The sequence below is a fragment of the Anopheles stephensi genome, chromosome 3 (genome assembly GCF_013141755.1).
Source record: "Anopheles stephensi strain Indian chromosome 3, UCI_ANSTEP_V1.0, whole genome shotgun sequence".
Classification (NCBI taxonomy): Eukaryota; Metazoa; Arthropoda; class Insecta; order Diptera; family Culicidae; genus Anopheles; species Anopheles stephensi.
The window spans coordinates 56996782-57015909 of record NC_050203.1 but is presented as its reverse complement, the minus strand read 5'-3'; the positions used below and the strand labels follow the sequence as shown (position 1 = coordinate 57015909).

General features: G+C 47.3%; 1 protein-coding gene across 1 annotated transcript; it reads right to left on the bottom strand.

Moving 5' to 3' along the window:
• Positions 1–454: 454 nt before the first annotated feature.
• LOC118508830 (protein Wnt-10a) lies at positions 455–17497 on the bottom strand. Its single transcript, XM_036048576.1, has 5 exons — positions 15568–17497; positions 9581–9807; positions 2027–2412; positions 1580–1952; positions 455–1508 (listed from the first exon to the last, which is right to left on the bottom strand). Exons 1-5 carry the CDS (start codon positions 15633–15635, stop codon positions 1321–1323), a joined length of 1242 nt encoding a protein of 413 aa, XP_035904469.1. The 5' UTR covers positions 15636–17497; the 3' UTR covers positions 455–1320.
• Positions 17498–19128: the final 1631 nt, after the last annotated feature.

Below are 19128 nucleotides of genomic sequence, written 5' to 3'. Positions count from 1 at the left end.
TTCGATAGGAAGATGCTCAGAAGGATTTTTGGCCCCGTATGTGTGGAAGGACAATGGAGGGCCCGCTACAATGACGAGCTCTACGAGCTGTACAATAGTCTCACCATAGTGCAACGAATTAGACTTGCCAGGCTCGATGGGCTAGTCACGTCATGAAAATGACACCGTACGACCCAGTCTGTAAAGTCTTTTGAGGCCGTCCACACGGACAGAGGAGGCGTGGTAGGTTTCCAAATTGAGAAGGAGTGATGGCGTTGATGCGTCCGCCAGAACGGCCGGGATAACAGATTGGCAGACGACGGCGCTAAACCGTGAGCGGTATCGAGGATTGTTGCAGCAGGCCAAGACCGCAAAGCGGTTGTAGCGCCTGATAAGTAAGTAAGTAAGTATCTTATGTGGACAAATGTCCGATGAATCAATGCATCTGCAAGATAAATTAAAACACCAACACGCGTTACTTTTATTGACTGACATAATTTATTATCACGAATCAATTCGCTACATTTACTTGCGCTTGCGCTAATGCGCGGTTCTCTACGTCTACGTGCTTTTAGTCTACATTTTTGCGCGTTAACCATCCAGCTTGCCTCATACACATCTTCTCCGGTTCGGTCGTTCGAACGAGCCCTCCTCTATCGAGCCGTGCGGCTCCCGATGGCACACCCGGCAATTGATGAGGAAAGCCCGCCACACACGCACGCAGCTTGCTGGGCAGATTTCATGTCCGTCATGTACAGTGTAATGTTGTTACGGGCATACAAAACTAAAACAACTGTTCTCGCGTGCGGCACATAATGACACTACTACACAAATGTAATAGCTCTTACTGGGTTAGAATTAATTTAAACGCAAAACACAATTCGAATAAATAACACCGTCCTTAGGGGAGCTAGAATGAAATCACTGTCACGGGAGAGGCGGAGCAGTATGGGCCTTGAAGGGCGCACAGACTTGGATTACGGCGAAGGCCAGTAGTCTTACACCGAACGACTTTGCTCACTCACACAAGCGTTAAAACAAAATGAAAACGTAAAACAAAAATTGTACACCATTGTACAGAAGCATCCAGCCGAACTGGATTAGCTATCGTTGGGGAACGCCACGCCACGTTCCGTAATACTGCTTAGTTGCTTCGCTCGGCCCACCTGTCTACCCAAAACTGTGCGACTGTCCACGCTGGCCGGTCCGAGAAGCTTGGCAAGGGTTTTAATTAGTTTGCCACCGTGTGCTTCCCGTCGTCCCAGCTTACGGGGACTCTTCCTTTCAGCGGACACAATTGGCCGCCTTTGCGAACGTGCATGGCATACACACGATCGTGCCTCAGTTGCACACGCTGATCCACTCCTCGATTTCACAATCGTCACATTCCACGAAGCAGCACCAGTGAAACTTGCAGTTGCACCGATCGATGCGCTTTTCGCGGATCAGATTATAGCCTCGGCCGCAACACATCGAAGCGCAACCCTCGCTGCCACTGCTCGTCCGATTACAGCGTCGCCCGATAGTACCTGCCAACAGACAAACAATCCATGAACAACCAAGCGCAAGCAGTGACGCCAGGAGGAAATCCTCCACTTACCCGGTATGTCGGAGATCTGATCGCGCTCGCAAAAGTTCGGTGATCTTTGGTAGTAGAAGAGCGCATTCTCCAGCTTCCGGTTCGGAGCACCACCGAGCCGTGTACCGAGGGGGACCATCTGCTGGTCACGGGGCTGTCTTCTCGGTGGCCTTAAATTGGACACGTGCTTGCGTTTCTTTGGCTTGCGGTAGACGATCATCGGTGGCCCATTGCCCAGGTTGGACTGATCGACGAGGATCGCTCGGCGGTACTGCTGCTTCAGGACACGTCCAACGACCCGAAAGTCTGGGGCCGATTTCCAGCACGTCTTCAACTGACAGCTACCGGACATTCCGTGACATTTGCACCGTACCTGCATATTGTTCGAGACAGCCTGCAAGAAACAATCGCAAGCCGTTAAAGAATCAGAACCTTCTCGCATCAGCGTTCTTCGCAATCGCAACTTACCCTTCGACCGGCCCGGTTGTTGTGCAGGTTGATCTGTGACTGTATGTCGGAGCCCTTTTCGCGCGAGTCAAGAAACAGCTCGGAAAACTCCACCCCGAACGCCATGTTGTGCGAACAGCCACCCCATTTCCAGCGACTGGCCTGCTTCGCTTTCAGCTTCCGTAAACTGTCGCCCTCCTCGAACACGCTATTGCTTTCCGCGATAGCGTCCAGGAAGCGTAGCTTCTCCTTTTCTAAGCTTTCGCGCAACGATTTGGACATGCCTTTCCGGTTGACGGACGGGTCGCAACCGCACGAGATGAGCCGACCCTGGGCACAGGCGCGGGCCACACTGTGCGTGACGCCGGCTGCTGCGACCGCATACGCAAAAGCACTCTCTCTGTAGCCTGTAAAGGAGGGTTAAGGATATTGAGAGGAGAAACAGAAGTTAAAGAATAGGTTTATTGAAGATTTTTGGTCATCGTTTACAAGCAACGATATTTTTTACATTGCAGGAATCTGCCAAATGGTTTTAGCTTAACTTTGCTATACTTATAATTGTTTAAGTTATAAGGAAAATTCTTCTTCTCTTCTTCTTTCTTGGCTCAACGCTCTCTTAGGTCATGCCTGCCATTTCTGGCTTACTAGACTTATTGTTATCGCATAGTTGGATAGTCAGTCCTCACTATGGGGGAACGATCGAGATGAGATTTATACCCCGGTCCTGCCGTGTGAAAACCGGAGTCGCTGTCGCATCTACGGCCGACTTAAAGTCCTTCTTATTGAGTCAATTACGCTGTGGAATAGGAGCATAAGTTTTCGACTAATTTTTTGTCACTCATAGTCAAAGTGTCAGACCGACCCGCAAACTAAAGATGTAAATGAATTGTAGCTCATTTTAGTCTACAAGTACTATTCTACGTACTGTAGTGACAGTGGTTAGGACGTTAATGGCACCAGTCTTATCACCGCAGGATCGGGGTTCAAATCCCATCCAGACAGCATCCCCGTGCGCAGAGCTGACTACTTTGCTACGGATATAATTTAGAAAGCTGGAAATGGCAGGCCGAGACCTCTCAAGGTTGCGTAGTGCCAAGGAAGGAAAGTACTTTTCTACGAGTTGACTATTGCCTTAACATTCGACCATATCGGTGTCAACATGTCATTAAATATTCACTAGCGGAACCTCCACGGACGACTTTATAATTTATAAAGCAGCAACACATACAAAACCCGATAGCTCTATTGCCTAACTGACCTTTGACCGATGTAATATGGCACGTAATGTTTTACCCTGTAATTGTGTCTTTAACAAAGCACCTTCATTGTCTGCTCTACAACCTCAAAAGGTCTTTGCACGTCATTAAGTTCCGTGACTTAATTTACCAGACGCTGGATTGTCTGTCCTGCACCTGTTTCTCTTCTCAACATTTCTGTACAAAATATTCGAATCTTGGTCATTATTATTGGTTTTATTTTGCCCGCATCGGGATAGTCAGTCCCACGCACAGTCCAGACTTGTGCAGACCAGCGTCGCTATCGCCAACTGCCACCGGACAACTCCAATGACTTCAGTACTAAATGCACTATATCTCAATTATGTTCAAATTTGAATCATAGTTTGTCATTAGTACTATTCTAGAAGTTCACTGATGCCTTAACATTTTATGATCACAGTGGCATCATGTCATTAAAAGTTTACAGCATGGTTTTCCATGAGCGACTTTATAACATATTAGCGCTATTTCTTAACTAACCTGTGACACAATGAAACGTCCCACGTAATGTCTATAGTCTATGTGCCACGTACCATGTAATTGTCTTATTAACGTAATTCTTCAACAATGCACCTTCATCTGCTTCTTTGACTGTACAGCCTCAAAAGGTCTTGGCATACCATTACCAAATTCCTTGACTTAGTTTCTTCTTCTTCCTTGGCACTACAACCTCTAAAGGTCTCGGCCTGCCATTTCAGGCTTTCTGTGACATGATTTTATCCGTAGGGGAGGCGGTCTGGATGGAATTTAAGCCGTGTGAAGACCGGTACCGTTATCGCCACGGCACATAATTTAACATAACTTAGTTTATCCGAGACACATAATAAACTTGTGTAGATTTGTTAGAGTAATTACGTTGTAAAAAATAATTTAACTGTAATGCACTTACAACACGAATTTCATCGATTGGCAGATGGTGACGTTTGATCCTGATTAAACCGGTACCCTTTCCCAGAAGGTCGTAATTTTAAAAGTACTATATTCTATAGTTCCTTAATAATAAAGCTTACAAAAATATTTTTTACTTATCAAATTTGAATATAAATATGTTCCAAGTGTCTAAACGTAAAGACTTTAAAATTGCTTCGTAAATGTAAGCCAAGCCTGTAGCTCTTGGATTTGTTTCTTACAGCAAAAACATTTAAAAAAAACTTGTATTTGTGTACCGCATACAAACATTTTTTGTCGTGTTTAGTTTAAAATTTTGATTCTCTTTCTGTTATGACTTACACAAATTCAAAGCGCTCGTTAGCCAACGTAAGCGCGCACATTCAATGTTTGATTTAGCTCTCCGTCTTCAATCCATTCATTCCCAACACTAGTTCCCGTTCAGGCGTAGCGGTTTAAACTGATCCACCCTTAACCATCCACGCTCCGGATGACGCTTCTTTCCGTGGGATCATCGGGGTTTCTCCACATGATCCACAGAAACACCGAACTGGATGGACGTTTAAATTCATCCTTCGTGCCCTTTTTCCGCCCGCTTTTCCCACCCTCACGTATCGAAGCGAAATCTGCTCTGCCACGAAGAATTGGCAGCTCCGGGCCACGTACGACAGACAGACAAGATGTCGCATGACGCTTGCAATCGGTCTGCAGTGGTTGGTGCATGGTAGCAAAACGCGGAGAGGGTTTGAAATCCGAAAACAATCAGCCAATAAATTTTATTTCATTTGTATGGAAATTAAATTGAAAAGTGCCCCGTACAGCAGCGCTTGAGCCACGCCGGGGAAATGCCGGGTGGATGCTGCGATCGCAAGGACGCGGACGATGTTGGCTGGTGATTTTTGAATTATTTATTACAACCTGCCAACCGTGCTGAAGTTGATAGGAGGGAATTTGCACGGTCCACCGTATCCGCTACTGCATCCATTCGCTGCACGTTGCTTGGGGTTCTCGCACTTCCAGAAAGCACCGGAACGACAGGCTCGTGCACCATCACGACATCGAGATTTGGTCGGAACCCGCGTGAGGCATAGGTTGGCCTATCGATCAGACAAAGCAAATGATAGTGCCCGACAGCAACTGGATGGCTAGGATTCGCTCAATCAAATTAATAACACCTACTCTGCCTACTCTGCTCTGGCCGGTTGTCGTTAGGCGGCAAAGTGGTTATCGTCCAGGGTCCCTAGACTCTCGGCACATTGTATGATAAAGTTGCTCCGATACGACGAAGACTGCCACGAGACAATGCATGCTGCACCGTGCGCAGGATCCAGTAATTCTAGGTCCGCACGAACTTCAAGCCCTGTTCCCGTATTACGCTACTCCGTTGTAAATAAACGTCACTTTGTGTCTGTGTGTATGTGGTTTTGAATACGATTCCCTCGTGCGCATAAATAAAGCAACTCTCGAACGCCGAGTCTTTACGTTCGAATCACTTCAAACTGTGGAGATCCGTTCTCCGTTTGGGAGAATTCTTCAGAACAACAGGGCTGAAGAAGAAAAAAAAAACCAGAGCGAACTGAACCTCACATATTGTGGAAAATATCTGATTTGATTTGATCTGATCGTGTAGTTGGGTGAATTTATTTGCTTTGTTAACGGGCTCCGGCTGCGTTTTCGTAAAGTCCCGCAGCTTCCGAGACACAATCACGGGATAACTTGCCTTGTGCACTCCCGTTCGCCGGCAGATCCTTCCCGTGGACAGATATATGGTCCTTACGTCCAATCGTCTGAAATCGAAGTCGTCTCTCGGTATTCGTGGACCGGGATGAATGGACGGAAGGAATAATGCCACGGCGATGGACACTGACAGCACCGTCGCAATTTACCATCGACCGAGTGTTGACAATGAGCAATGAAAATGCTTCCAAATGATAAGATGATCCGAGCTGCAGATGTGCTGCTGAGGGGAAACATTCTTCACATTGTTCGAGCGAGTACTGGGAGCATGTTTTTAAAGCCAGTTAACCGTCCAACTGCTTTCGAAGTTGAATGGCAACCTTATTTCTGCCTTAAGTTCACAGTAATTTGCAAACATGTATCAAAAATGGATTAATGCCCTGCACACGGAAGTCTAGCTTCACTTCGAAACCTATTCATTACAGATCTAATATCGCATTTACCTTCAATGGCTCATGTCCACTTAATCGGCACCCGTGTACTGCAGCGTTCCTATCGGGTCGTTACATCAAATTGCGTCATTTGGCTTGTGCAAACATCGTCTTTTCGGTGCCAGATCATTATGTACCCGCTGCAGCTTCAAGCCCGATGTAGGGACTGATTGAAACCCTTTCCATCTGCTGGCGGCTATCTCGACCACGGGTACTTCGCAATGTGTGAACGGCTCCATCAATAGCCAAACGGCGGTGGCAAGCTGCACGATCTATATACGAACGAACCGTCACCGTGGAGCTGGGTAAGCTAACTTTCTGGCCGCTATCCAGCCGCCTCGGGGTGTAAATGTAAAAATAATCGATCATATCATGCGCGAACGGGCACGGGTTTTGAGTAGATTGAGATCGATACGCGCGGCCGAATGTGTATGCCAAAACATGCCACACGCGAGCCCCATCATTAGCCGTGGGTGTGAGATCGATCGGAAAACCCCGGCCTAACGGTAATCGCAACGGACTGGCCACAGCAGAAGGAAAGAATTGCTGAAGAAATCAGAGCCGCGCTCGCACACACACGGCCGCACGCGAGCTCGCGATCGGGATATACCCGAGCCCGGCCGGGAGATGATTGGAAGTCAATCAAGAAAATTATTATTGAATTTAATGATTCCGCTTAGAGCGCATTAAGGGTTGGCCGTGCGCGTGCATTTGGTGTGCGTCGAGGGGCGAACCTCAAATGAGACGAGTTGTTGCGAAAGACCACCGGAAGCGTTTCAATTACATTGATTTGGCCCGGCCGGTTCAGTGGCACCTGGGTCCCACTCACAGCTTCAGGACGGGGGAGCCGAGCCGAGTTGGTGGTGGGGTTACATTCCAACGATTTGGATGCAATTAGGTGCCAGCGTAAGGTACGGCGAGAGGTAAAAACAAACAGTGAAGCCAAATTACTGTCAACACGCTTCGGGGACCGTGTGCCAGATATGCAAATCTGAAGAGATCCTGATGTCTGTATCTGTCCCTTCAAAACGTTCAAATTCGTATCTTTCTGGGGTTTCGAACGGTTGCCTCGATTCTGTCCTACAAAATGAAGAGAAACGCGTTGCCCGAAAAAATACATCCTCACGTCACTGTTCCCCGAGTGAAGAGTCCTGCTGACGGATGGCTGTATTAGCCACTAGAGCGACGCGAGCTGCTTGACGTGGTTATAAATATTACCGTCACCCGTTGCGTCATCCACATCAAAGGAAGTATTCGGTAAGTGCATTCAAATGTATTCACCACCATCTGTTCCGTCCACGCGCACAAGTGCCTTCCCCTCTTTTTACCAATTGTTTCTGGAGAGCGAATCTTCAGAATAGCGCAGAACTGTGGCAGCGCTCAGGCAAGGATGTGCGCACCCCCGTACCCGATGTTCCTGGTAACCTTTGCTTCGGGTGACGGGTTTATTGCAACATACTCCCGCTCACTCACACACACACAGCGGATCGTTAAAACGATCAATTTGACGAATGGGTATGAACCTCTCTGCCCGATTGATCGATCGATCGATTGATTGCGATGCAAAGAAGGAGAAAGAGTTGGCAGCCCAACCGTAACTGCATAAATCGGCAAGCTGGGGCGAAATGTCAGCCGGATTGACGAGCGGCAAAATCGTGGAGAATCGCGCGACAACATAAACAACCTACCGGGATCGTACGGCGAGCGTTGACGAGCCGTTGACGATGGTCGAGCGCAGAACCTATCTGCAGCTGATCGCGGTGGCCACACTTTGACATATGTATATGTCATGACAAATTATGTTCTTCGCGTGTTTAAATTTGCTCGGGTCGAACCTTGTCCGGAGATCCCGGACGCTCGGAGTTTCCGGCAGAGATATTCCGCGACATGATGATGTGTCATTTACATACACTGGGGCCGGGGCCTGTGGGTCGGAAGTTTTGGGGGGTGGGGGGGGGGGGAACGAAATTTACATCAATTTATACTTCGATTTTGATGTTTCAGTGTTCGCCCATCCATCCATCCATCCGCAGGCTAAAAGTCACTCCAACACGCCAACACGACGGGGTTTGCCCGGTTGGCGAAAACTGGCAGGTTGTCAACTGGTCGCTCTTTGTCCGGTTTTGGTTGAAGGATTGATTGCCTTCTGGTTGGGCTTGACGATTGAATGAGATGCACGGACCGGCGTCGTGGACCACCGGTGTTCGGTTTGATGGACCACGCTTTGACACACGGTTTGACAATTGAATGGGGCTGATTGTTGGCGGAGGACGCAGCTAAAGAGCAACAGTCAATCAGCCGACCCTCGCTTGTGAGCGAGTAGTTCCCGGTCGCTGGTAAGCGTGCCCAGTGTGGTTTTAGAGAATGCACAGAAAGTGATAGTGTTTAGCCGCTTCGACAGCGTCACTGAAAGAATGCCGTTTGTCACGATATTGTCCATTGAAAGGCGGGGAATGTTATGCAACGTTCTCGCGGAAAACCGCCAAAGGAGAATGTCTCCGGATCATTCGCAGAACCTAATAACTTGTGATGAAAGGCCCTGGAGGAAGATCCCTTCCGATGAAGATATAGATTTAAATTATATTGTCCAAAGGTGGTAGAACCACACACACAGACACACAAAACCCAATGTTCTATTGTGTTCGGAAATGTCCAACGTCACCTTCACCGGTCGACACCTTTGTGCATTTTGTGTCATCCTGTGTCACTTCATCGGTGCCGCCACCAGAACACCCAAGAACAGACCCTCGTCAGCAGCAAGGTGAACGAATTACTACTGATGTTCGTCCATTATTGTTGTGTCAGCCCGAGAGAAAGACTATGCTAATGAGCTACCACCGCTGGTCATCGGAATGCATCTCGCCGACCTCCCTGCGAAGGTACTCGTTCGGTGCATAAAGCGACACCTTCCCGTTCCCGAAATTCGAGCAGCTTTAATTTACCATAAATTTTCCAACTTTTTATTTCTGGCCGCCGAAGGATGACGCACCGGGGAAAATGGCCTCCGGGTGAGACAGCTTTCGGGCGCGATTTCCCGAAATGGGAAAAAAGGTAGCATTAGAGAAATTATGACCCATAAGCCCATTGGTCACACTTTTAAAGGGTCGTCCGGTTTGGACGCGGGACACCAACCGGAGTGGGAAGGTGCTCGGTTCAGACAAACAGAACGACGTGTGCGTTCGGAGCGTCGAGTGTTTGGAATTGTCATCCCAGTGAGGATCGTTTGGAGGACAATTGCTTACCTCGTTTCAGCATGTTGGACGTGTGTGGATTGCGGCTCTTGGTGCTGAGCGACGAGCAGTTCCATCGATGCCATTGGAACTGGTACTGGCACTCGCGTACGCCTAGCTCCAGTCCCTCGATGGCGGCCGCCGTAACGTCACTGGCCCGGTAGCATAGTTCCAGCTGGTCCCGCGTCAATCCCGGCACCGTACGGCACGTTGCCCGGACATCCGGCAAACTTTGAACTCTGTGGAAAATATGAAGAGGAACACATACAAATACACACCGATTATCGCTAATATTTACACAGCCTCACACACGCGCGCACGCATTCGGTATCGGAAGAAAATCTCGGGACCCACGGAAATGGCTGCTAATTTCAGGCTCGTTAACTTAATGGTAGGCCAATTAATGTGTGGCAGATAAATTATGCATCCTGTGTGCGTCTGGCGTGCAAGAAGTCACATTATGTTCGTCGGTTGTCGCGCATATCGCGGCGTGTCGCAGCTCTCCATCGTAATTTTATGCTGGCCCCTTTGGCACTGCTCGTCTCCAAAATGTGGAACACGATCAGTTTGACCCATCCTTCTTTGTGTTTGTCTACAGTCTGTTCTGTGTGGTTTTTTGGTTTTTGGATATTGGTTGCAAAACTGCTCGGCATTTAACACCCGATGCACCCGGTCTGTGTGTGTGCGCGCGCGCGAAGATGCTCATTAATAATGAAGTGCAACCGCATGTGCATGTTTTCCCGGTTCGGGGATTCGGCGTGGACCTGAGCTGGCATTCTTCAGCGATGGGAATGGGTTCGCCATTCGGTGGCGGTTCGGCTGGCAGAGGGAGGTAGAATTAATTTTATCAATTAGCGACCCGGCGATGCAGTCTCGCTGCTGCAGTGCGCATTAATCCGGGCCTAATTGGTGTCAACGGTGAGTTATGAGTTAATCATGTCCATCGCACTGGGTTCGCTTTTGTAATCCCAATTCATCCCCTGCTTGTTGTTTTTGTTGGTTGGCTTTGTTTTGTTCCTCGGACAAATGAGGCCAAAAAAAAGGGGGAAATATTTGCTACCCATTGGAATGTGCTGCCAACCATTCGGGTTGCTTCAGGAGATGGTTGCATCGCATCTCGGCAAACAACCATGAGAAATTCAATAAAATGAAGGTAAAAATTCATATCGGTTATTAATGTCTACCGGTTAAACATTCAGCTCCATTCGTCACCCATCGTGGAACATATTTCTCTTTCCCGATTCCCAACGTTGAGCCGTTGAGACGTTCTTCGGGAACCGATCGTCCTGTCTGCGTGATCCTGGGAACGTTCAGGACATTCGACGGGCGACATTCATCATAATTGCTTGCTTTGCACTAGATTCCTGCGGGTTGGGTCGGATGTTTGCCAAAGCTCCCGTCAGAAGCCGCCGTCTGGTCGAGACCATCCGTGCATACTTGCCTTGTGGGGTTAAGGTAAATATGAGCCCTTTAAATCGAGCTGGACATTCATCTCCGCGCAGCGAGCAAACGTCACGCCGGGCTCCCGGAGTTTTGTTGACCCTATTGCGCGGGAATCGTCTTCGGACGGTTTGGGGCCGTGAGAACTTTGGAAAGATATTTCAATCCTCACTGGCCTTCTCCATCCCGATGTAGTTACTTCCCGGGAGTAAATCGCGATCGCGGGGAAGATCTTGCGCACACACAACAATCAACCCCTTCAGCAGCTTGGGCGAAGAGTCGCCGCTTGGGAAAGGAGATCCCCTTATCGCTCGGGTGAAGCAAGCAAGCAAGAAAGCAAAGCCAATAAAACCAAATGTTTGACATTCCTTTTTTTTCCCGCTTGCCGGCATGGTCGGTTAGAGTGCGGGTTGGGCAACCGAAGGGTTCAAGGGATCGTTTCCAATTCGTGATTCTTCGGTAAAGGAGATTTTTATTTATTTAATCGAAGGACGCATACTGCTGTGGAGCTGCTCCCCCTGGGCTGGTGAGTTATTTGCGAAATAATCTTCTGCAATCTCGCGCAGAACTCTCGCATAGCACAGAAAATGGGATTCTATTTGATAGGAAAAGTTCATAAATACTAGGACAAGCGAGCGAGTGTAGCGCTTTTCCCCGGTTCAGGCAAACATTCCTGCTGCACCCGTTGGCGAACCGATGCAACCAATTAGTCATCTCGCACTCGAACGCAAAGCGCATTCCACGGGCTCGTCTTTTGCTGCTTCACCCAGAAGCGAGTGAGGATTGAGCGTATGCGGTACTTTGCCTGGTTAGGCCCATGTTCCGTGTTGCTTTCCATCCGCGACAGTGTGGTGGCGATTAAATGCGTGGAACTCGTGGAAAATAATCACTCCATTAAGGAATTTATGCTACCCCGGGAGCACACCGGTCGAGCCTTCACACACACTCTCGGCCGGGACTCGACGGGCCACGTACTAACGGAGGTGATGAAACTTTATACTAATTTGCGATTTCTGCTCGCGGGACTCCGTCAGCAGCAGCAGATTGAGGTACCTGAGCTTAAAAATATGCCAACTATTTGGGGAGCCACAGTCGCACACACACACGCAAAATGTCTGCGTAAGACTGCGCAGGATAAGGAAAGTTATCAAGCGTACCGAGAATGATCGTCCTAGAGGGCGCAAAGGTGGGTTTGAAACCGGGTGAAGACTTACAATTTTAATTGCCACAATGTTTGTTAACTTCTGCTCTCCCAAAAAAACAACAAAAATCCCCAACTCAATGATAGCGCTGAGACGGAGATCAACGGATGCAATTAATTTGAACGATGCACCGAACGGGGGTATGCAGGAACTCGTTGCATTCGGCAGTTGCATTCCTAATCACGCCACGGAAAGCATTCGCCGCGAACAAATTTTGTAACGCATGGGAACAAGCGTGGAACAGATTTCTCAAATAGTCCGGTTCTCAAGCTATCCGATGTTCGCGAGCACGTTGAAGCACGGAATGCTTGAAGCTGGACGCAGCATTAAGTTCGTGGTACGTGTGCCACTGTGTGGAACGTTTCGCCCACTTTCACGTAACTATGCGAGGCGCTTTATTTTCAAAATCATGAATGACCCAAAAGTTGAGATCGAAACGGTTACTATCCGCTTCGGAAGCGATCGGATCTAAACTCCCGTTCGCACTGGTCAAACGATCGAACGCAACGATCTTTAAAAGACAAACAAAAAACAGCGATCTCCAGTATCGAATATCATCCCCAGACAACGGCCAGACCGTACCAGCTCCCTGATTGATGTCATTAATCCCTTCGGATCACTGCCAAAAATACACACACACACACACATAAGCCAACCAACTAGCGACTCATTGCCATAGTCGTCATCATCTCTCGTCGTTGTCACTGAGACGTTTATCTGCGATCTTGATCTTGCGATACGCACCGAGTCTTCGGCCTTTTCTTCGCTTTCTTACCCGATATTTGTCCCCGTTTTCTTTTTTTACTTGCAGATCCGTATCGAGAGTAGGCATCGGAACAAAATCGGAAATCTAGCAGCAAGAGGGGTTTGTCACAATACGATTGCCCAAAATCTCGACCAGGCCACACGAATTCGATTCGGATTATCCCAGACGATTTGCTGAGGCAGCAGCAGCTGATGCAACGAGCATCGCAACACAGAACGGTGAATGGAACTCGCACTCCAGACTGGACGCAGCGAAACTTGGACGATTTATAAATCCTTTTTGGCAGTACGGAAACGAGGCGGAAGATAAGCTTGCGCCGACAGGAAGCATCCGGACCCCGATCCGATGTACCGATGCGTTCCTGTTTACGCCGTGTTTGTTTAGTGTTTTGTTACGTGCGGGCTGGGCGAAGAAGATTCGCTCGCTTATCACACCGGATAGATCTTCTGGGAACCGAGCGCATCCCTCACCCCAGTGCTCAGGGCTTTTTTTTTTCGTCCGGAGAGTTTTCGATGCAGTGCGAAAATGCATACGGAGCTTGATGCTAACTTGCTGACAAGATAAATAGATTGCTGACTTGATGTGTTTACGTGGAAGTTTCGTGCATCTTACCGCCCCAAACCTTGAAGGATTCGCCCGGCAAGACGCACACCGCGCATGGCTTGTAATGCGTATATTTGTATTCATTTCAGGCCATCACTTTATCGGATCTTTATCGGAGCTCCGGACGACCGGACGACTCGGTTGCCAGCTCGCACTGGTCTATTCACCCATCCGTCAGTGGATTCTGAGACGTGAACGCTTCCCGATGCAGCTGCAGCCCTTTTGTTTTCCCTTTCTGCAGTTGCCTGCAGTGTTGGTACGCTTCGGGCGGCTAAAGAAAATGCTCTTTGGCCCCCGAGAGTAGTTTATTATTTTTGAAATAGTTTCGTAAATGTTTTTTATAGGTTGGTATAATGTTGATTTACGGGCGTTGATTGCGGTGTGGTTCATCATCGGGCTTGTACCGCACACGGGCTGCCAACAGGCGGCGAGATGGATTTGGAAGCGGTTTTACTTAGCGAGTTCCGTTTTTGGCAAACGTTCAAGCTGTGGTTGATAAATCTTGATTAATGTGCTTTTGGTTGACGTTGAGCGTCTTGCTTTTAGAGGCAGCTCGAGTCAAATGCTTTATGTTTTGTTTGCGTGTGTGCTTGGTGTATCGCACCAACGGCATAGAAGATGTATGCTGATACCAAAGGCATAACAATTGCTAGACAAATATGCGTCACGTACACTCAGGAACGAGGTTAGCAGTACTTTGGTGATGTATTCCAACCAACTTTTAAGAAGACCAACTTCTATTGTTCCTTAGCAAGTGTTGAAGATACTCAAGGCTTAGCAAATGGCGGATCGATTAGGGCATTTGAGATGAACTAGGAATGTTTGGTCCAAATGTCTGGACTCTGCTCTCCGAACTTTGTCGCACTTTCTCAGCTCGACTCTAGATAAACCGGGCGATTTATAAAACTTGTCAAAGCAATGGAGTTTTAGCAATCATAGGAGTGAATTATTTCTGTCCAATTTTCATGTTAAATTGTCAAGTTCATCTCGGAAACCCTTACAATAGCCCTACTTAAGACTACAAGGAACTGACAGTTTGTGTTGAGCTTCAATATTTTCATATTTTTTGCTTAACTAATTATGAACTACACTACATTGGAAATCATTGTTATATTAAAGGTAGAGGAGCTACACAAGAACAACACGCTCCAAGAACGGACGGGATATGATGTCTACCTTTACAGACATTGATACACGCTACAGATCCTCGCTATAATCAGAACTACGCATTTGGATTACGGAACTACAATCGACGGATCTTCCGAGCTCACCCAGGATAAGGTGCCCTTTCACGGCTTGGAGAAGGAAATGTCTCCAATACCAACGTTGATTGCAACGTAGTTTGAAACCTAGAGGCAAGCAATGCGACCAGGCCGTCCTTCACGAAATAAAAACAAAAAAAAGCAGATGAGCATTACGATCATAGGGCTCTGATAGTATTTCAGATCACAGGGCTCTTTCAAATTATCCAACTTGGGTAGTACGTCCAGAAAATCGTGACTGTATCGTTTCTAGCTTATCTGGACAAGAATTGAACCATTCGACTAGCAAAGCTAATACAAGATAATATCTCGATGCAGATTTTGACTTTCTTGATCCTTTACTGCGATTTTAGCGGGCTTAACTTTCATGCAGGTGCCATTTATAGCAATCATTTACTGCCATCGTACGTCAGTCATGTGTTTTTTGCTCAGCTCAAGAGCTCAATCTTTTGTAATTATTATTTTATATCTGTTAGTTCAAAGGTATTCATTTTCCAGAAATCCTATTTAGTGGCCCTTAACCGTTGGTTCTTGTGAGTATGTTCAACATTATCCGATACACTGCTTATCACACTCCTCTTCAAGATAGGAAACATTGTGCATTAACTTTTTTCTCCATTGTCTAGCTCTAAGATAAAAATATTTGGAATCAAGATTCCATCACTATTCCTTCACTTTACAGCCCGGCATTTTACACATTCTCTACTAGCGCTAGCGAACTCTTACCTTTTCAGTGCAATTAGAAACAACCACAGTATAAGCCTTCGCACACCACGAACGTCCCAGTTGCCCATTGCTTCACCTCGCTGCTAGCGTTTGCGTAAGGATGCACCCCGGTATGCACGGTGCACCACGGTATGCAGTTCAGTATCAGTGCGGTCGCTTGCTTAATCCATTGCGTGCCAGTGTCGATCAACCGGTCACTTTGCAATCGCATCTCAACCACAGCAGTGAGGGACACTCGCGGACACTTTGACGGTGACGAAGTAGCCAACCACAGCACTCAAACTCACTACCACGGATCACTCGGATCGATCGACCAAACGATCGCACTATCCAGGGATACTTCACACGCAACGATCCACATTCACCCTTTACTTTCTCTGGCTGCCTTACGCCTACTCACGCACTACTGTCAACCGAAATTTCTCTCACAACAACCTGTGCTTCGATGCGATTCCCGATGGCACATGGGCCACACATCACATTCCCTAACAGTTGGCCGTATTGTGAGGGAGCCTAACGCTCGCACTTATCGCACCACAGTCACCGTTTTTGTGAATCGTAGTTTCGGAATTTGTTGTCGATTTGCGGCCGTCCGCATCGTGTTGCCACTCTGGTCACACTTTGGCTGCCCCGCCAAAGGACGCCTCACACTCACACAGCACAACAACAAAAACACCACACCACACAACACGGTGAGGCTGACCACCACCGATGGCTGGTACCTGGTGGTCCTTCCGATTGGTCGAACGAGCGGCTCCTGGTACGGCGGATCACTCGATGGTTCGCTTGCCTCCTGTGCAACGCAGTGGGCACTCACGCGTGTGGCTCTTGCTCGCACTCACACGCTGACTGGCGCGCAGCATTCGGTAGGATGCCTTTATTGTCGAAATTCGGTCCTTTCGGCGCATAGATTTCTCCAGATGCCACCGCCGTCTGAGATCGTCCGTTGGGTTTTGGGTTTCTTTTCGTGCTGCTGCTGCTGCAAACGATCGAGCGATAGACAAATGGTGTAATGGCGTTTTTTTTTGCTTTGCTTTTCACACCCAATCGCAATTTCTAGCTGTAGGAAATCCGGGCTACAGAGTAGTATTGAAAACGTTTTGCCCCACTGGACACACGATGATTGGAAAATCTATATTAAGCACAGGAGAAGGAGTTTTCCGGACACTAAACACTGTTTACTCTTCACTATCAAGAATAACTTCACCGAACTCTTCTTCACTAAAAAGTCCACGAAAAACTTCAAGCCCTGATGCACTATTTTCACTTCAACATACTATGGCTACCGATGAATTTCGTGTTGGCGCGCTAAAATCCAACAACCACCGTCCGGGGTACGCGTAGTCGCAGTTGTCAGCCAGAAACCTCGGATGGAACCGCGCGCGCGAAATGAAACACTAGTTCTCTCTAGTTCTCGTCGGCGATCTGTTCCGGGCAGTGCTGGGGAGCTTTCGGAGCTTCGCAGAGCATAACCGTGCCACGACGCCCGGACTGAGTGCCGCGGACTGTCGCTCAGTGGAGCTCACCGTGCGAGGGTCCGCATGCGAGTTCATCCGCATGTCGCCGTCGAGACTTCCCAGTGCGTTGAAACGCGACGGACGGTGGTGTGGTGGTGGGGGGGGGGATAGTTAAGGAATTCGAAGTTGGATTTTTCCCTCCTCTTGACGTTCGGCTCACGGTTTTCTCCTTCCCGACGTCCCGCTACCCTCCACTGTCGAGATGAACCGTGATGAGCTGTTTGATGAGATTTCGAAAACGCAAAACGCCACGGTGACTAAGCCTGGGCGGCGTTAAATTGTCTTTTCGCCGGGTGATTTTTCTATGCTCCGGTTCTTCCTTGCTGGTACGTTGTCGCAAGGAATCACTAACGAAATTGAAATGCTTGGACCTCGCAATCGAACTCTTTGCTTCTTCTCCTTCTTGAACCCATTTACTTTGTCCCTCCACTTTTCGCTAAAAAAACACACGAAACCTCTCTTACACATACACCGAACCAAGCAGTACAACAGTGCGTTGGCACACCGTTCGAAAGGCGCGGCTTCCACGCCGCAGAATCGCAGGACGACAACTGAATGAGCGCGTAAATCTCACCCAGTACACGACCGATTTTTATGTGTCTTTCAGCATCGATTTTGACATGGTTACCACCCATTCCCGCCCCTCCCGACTAAAACCCCCTCGTCCCACGGTACTGCCAGTCAATCTCAACCATCAGTGCACCAGTGCTCACCGCTTGAGATGATATTATACATCCGCTAGGACAATGCGGACACGAACAGACACACACACACACATAGCGACACGTGTGTGTGTGTGTGTGCGACAACAATGTTGTTAGCAGTTGATGCGCACCCTATGCTACTGCGCATGGTAGCGTGTTGTGGCCGGGACGATCTGCTCCTCGCGGGCCAATAGGACGGGTCTAGGGACCCTGTTTTATCTCTTTCTCGGAGCTTTGGGAGCGTATACGGTTGTTTGCGGTTTTTCTTTTTCGACAAGCGGATACGGATACGGTGGCCGGAAACTGAAATGTTGAAAGGAACAACAACAAAAAGGCGCGCGTGTTGAAAGCGGATCCTGCCGAGGCTCCCGGATGCTGGGCCAGGAAGTGGGAGCGGCCCACCGTTCGGATGGGGATGGTTTTTGTTTCGCATTATCCGGGAATAGGCTGGATGATGGAGAAGCATAAAGCAAGGTGTGCATTCAAATTAGCACAATAGTATTAAGCTGTTTATTGCATTATCCTGTTTTATTGTAGGTGAAGCTTAAACAGTTTTATAGAACTCTTATTTAATAAATTTATTTATTCTTTTAATTTCAATTATATGGAAAATATAGATAGCATAATGTGTACAAAAATAACTTGAATATTAAGAGTCCTGGACCTTTACCTATAGTGACTTTACAAGAAAACTCAAATTGAACGTAACATTACAAAAATAACCTATCTCTCCCCAAAAATAACCCTACAGGAAGATGTAGAGAAAATACGTCTTAAATAATTTTTAAGCTAATTTATTACCATTTTGAATTCTACATCCAATTCTAAAAAGTTGCAGTGACGGACAATAGAATACAACCACTTTAAAGTAATACAAATCTCAAACTACTGCTATCGATTATTCTACTGCGTTTTTTAATTCTAATGCGTAAAATTGAAGCAGTGTTGAAGTTGAAACACAGCAAGAAAAGATACCCAAAATTATAGAAAAGATTTTAAGTTTATAATTCATAAACAGTCCTAATAATTAAACCATGAGTATTAGTTATTTGATTGTTATTCCCTAAGAACGACCCGGTCGTATTGTTTATATTTTGACTGCATGTTGATACTGATAAGAAAAAGACAGTAAGAATATATTTCTCGCTTGATCCAATGATAGAATTGTTTTCCAAATTTTCTTTACAAAAACTAAGTAAATTTTCAGTAAATCATAGTATCAATTTAAAGGTTTAAAATTGTTTGTGGTCTTATTATATTGTCTACCTCTGAAAATCATTTCACAAAAGTTAGATTAACTGTTATATTATCATTTATCTTTTTTATATTGAATTAGCTAT

Excerpts from the sequence above, each read along its gene's own strand:
- LOC118508830 (XM_036048576.1), bottom strand. The coding sequence starts at position 15,635 with ATGGGCAACTGGGACGTTCGTGGTGTGCGAAGGCTTATACTGTGGTTG. Across the intron at positions 9,808-15,567 it reads TTTCTAATTGCACTGAAAAG|AGTTCAAAGTTTGCCGGATG; the intron begins GTAAGAGTTCGC and ends TATTTTCCACAG. Across the intron at positions 1,953-2,026 it reads ACAACCGGGCCGGTCGAAGG|GCTGTCTCGAACAATATGCA; the intron begins GTAAGTTGCGAT and ends TGTTTCTTGCAG.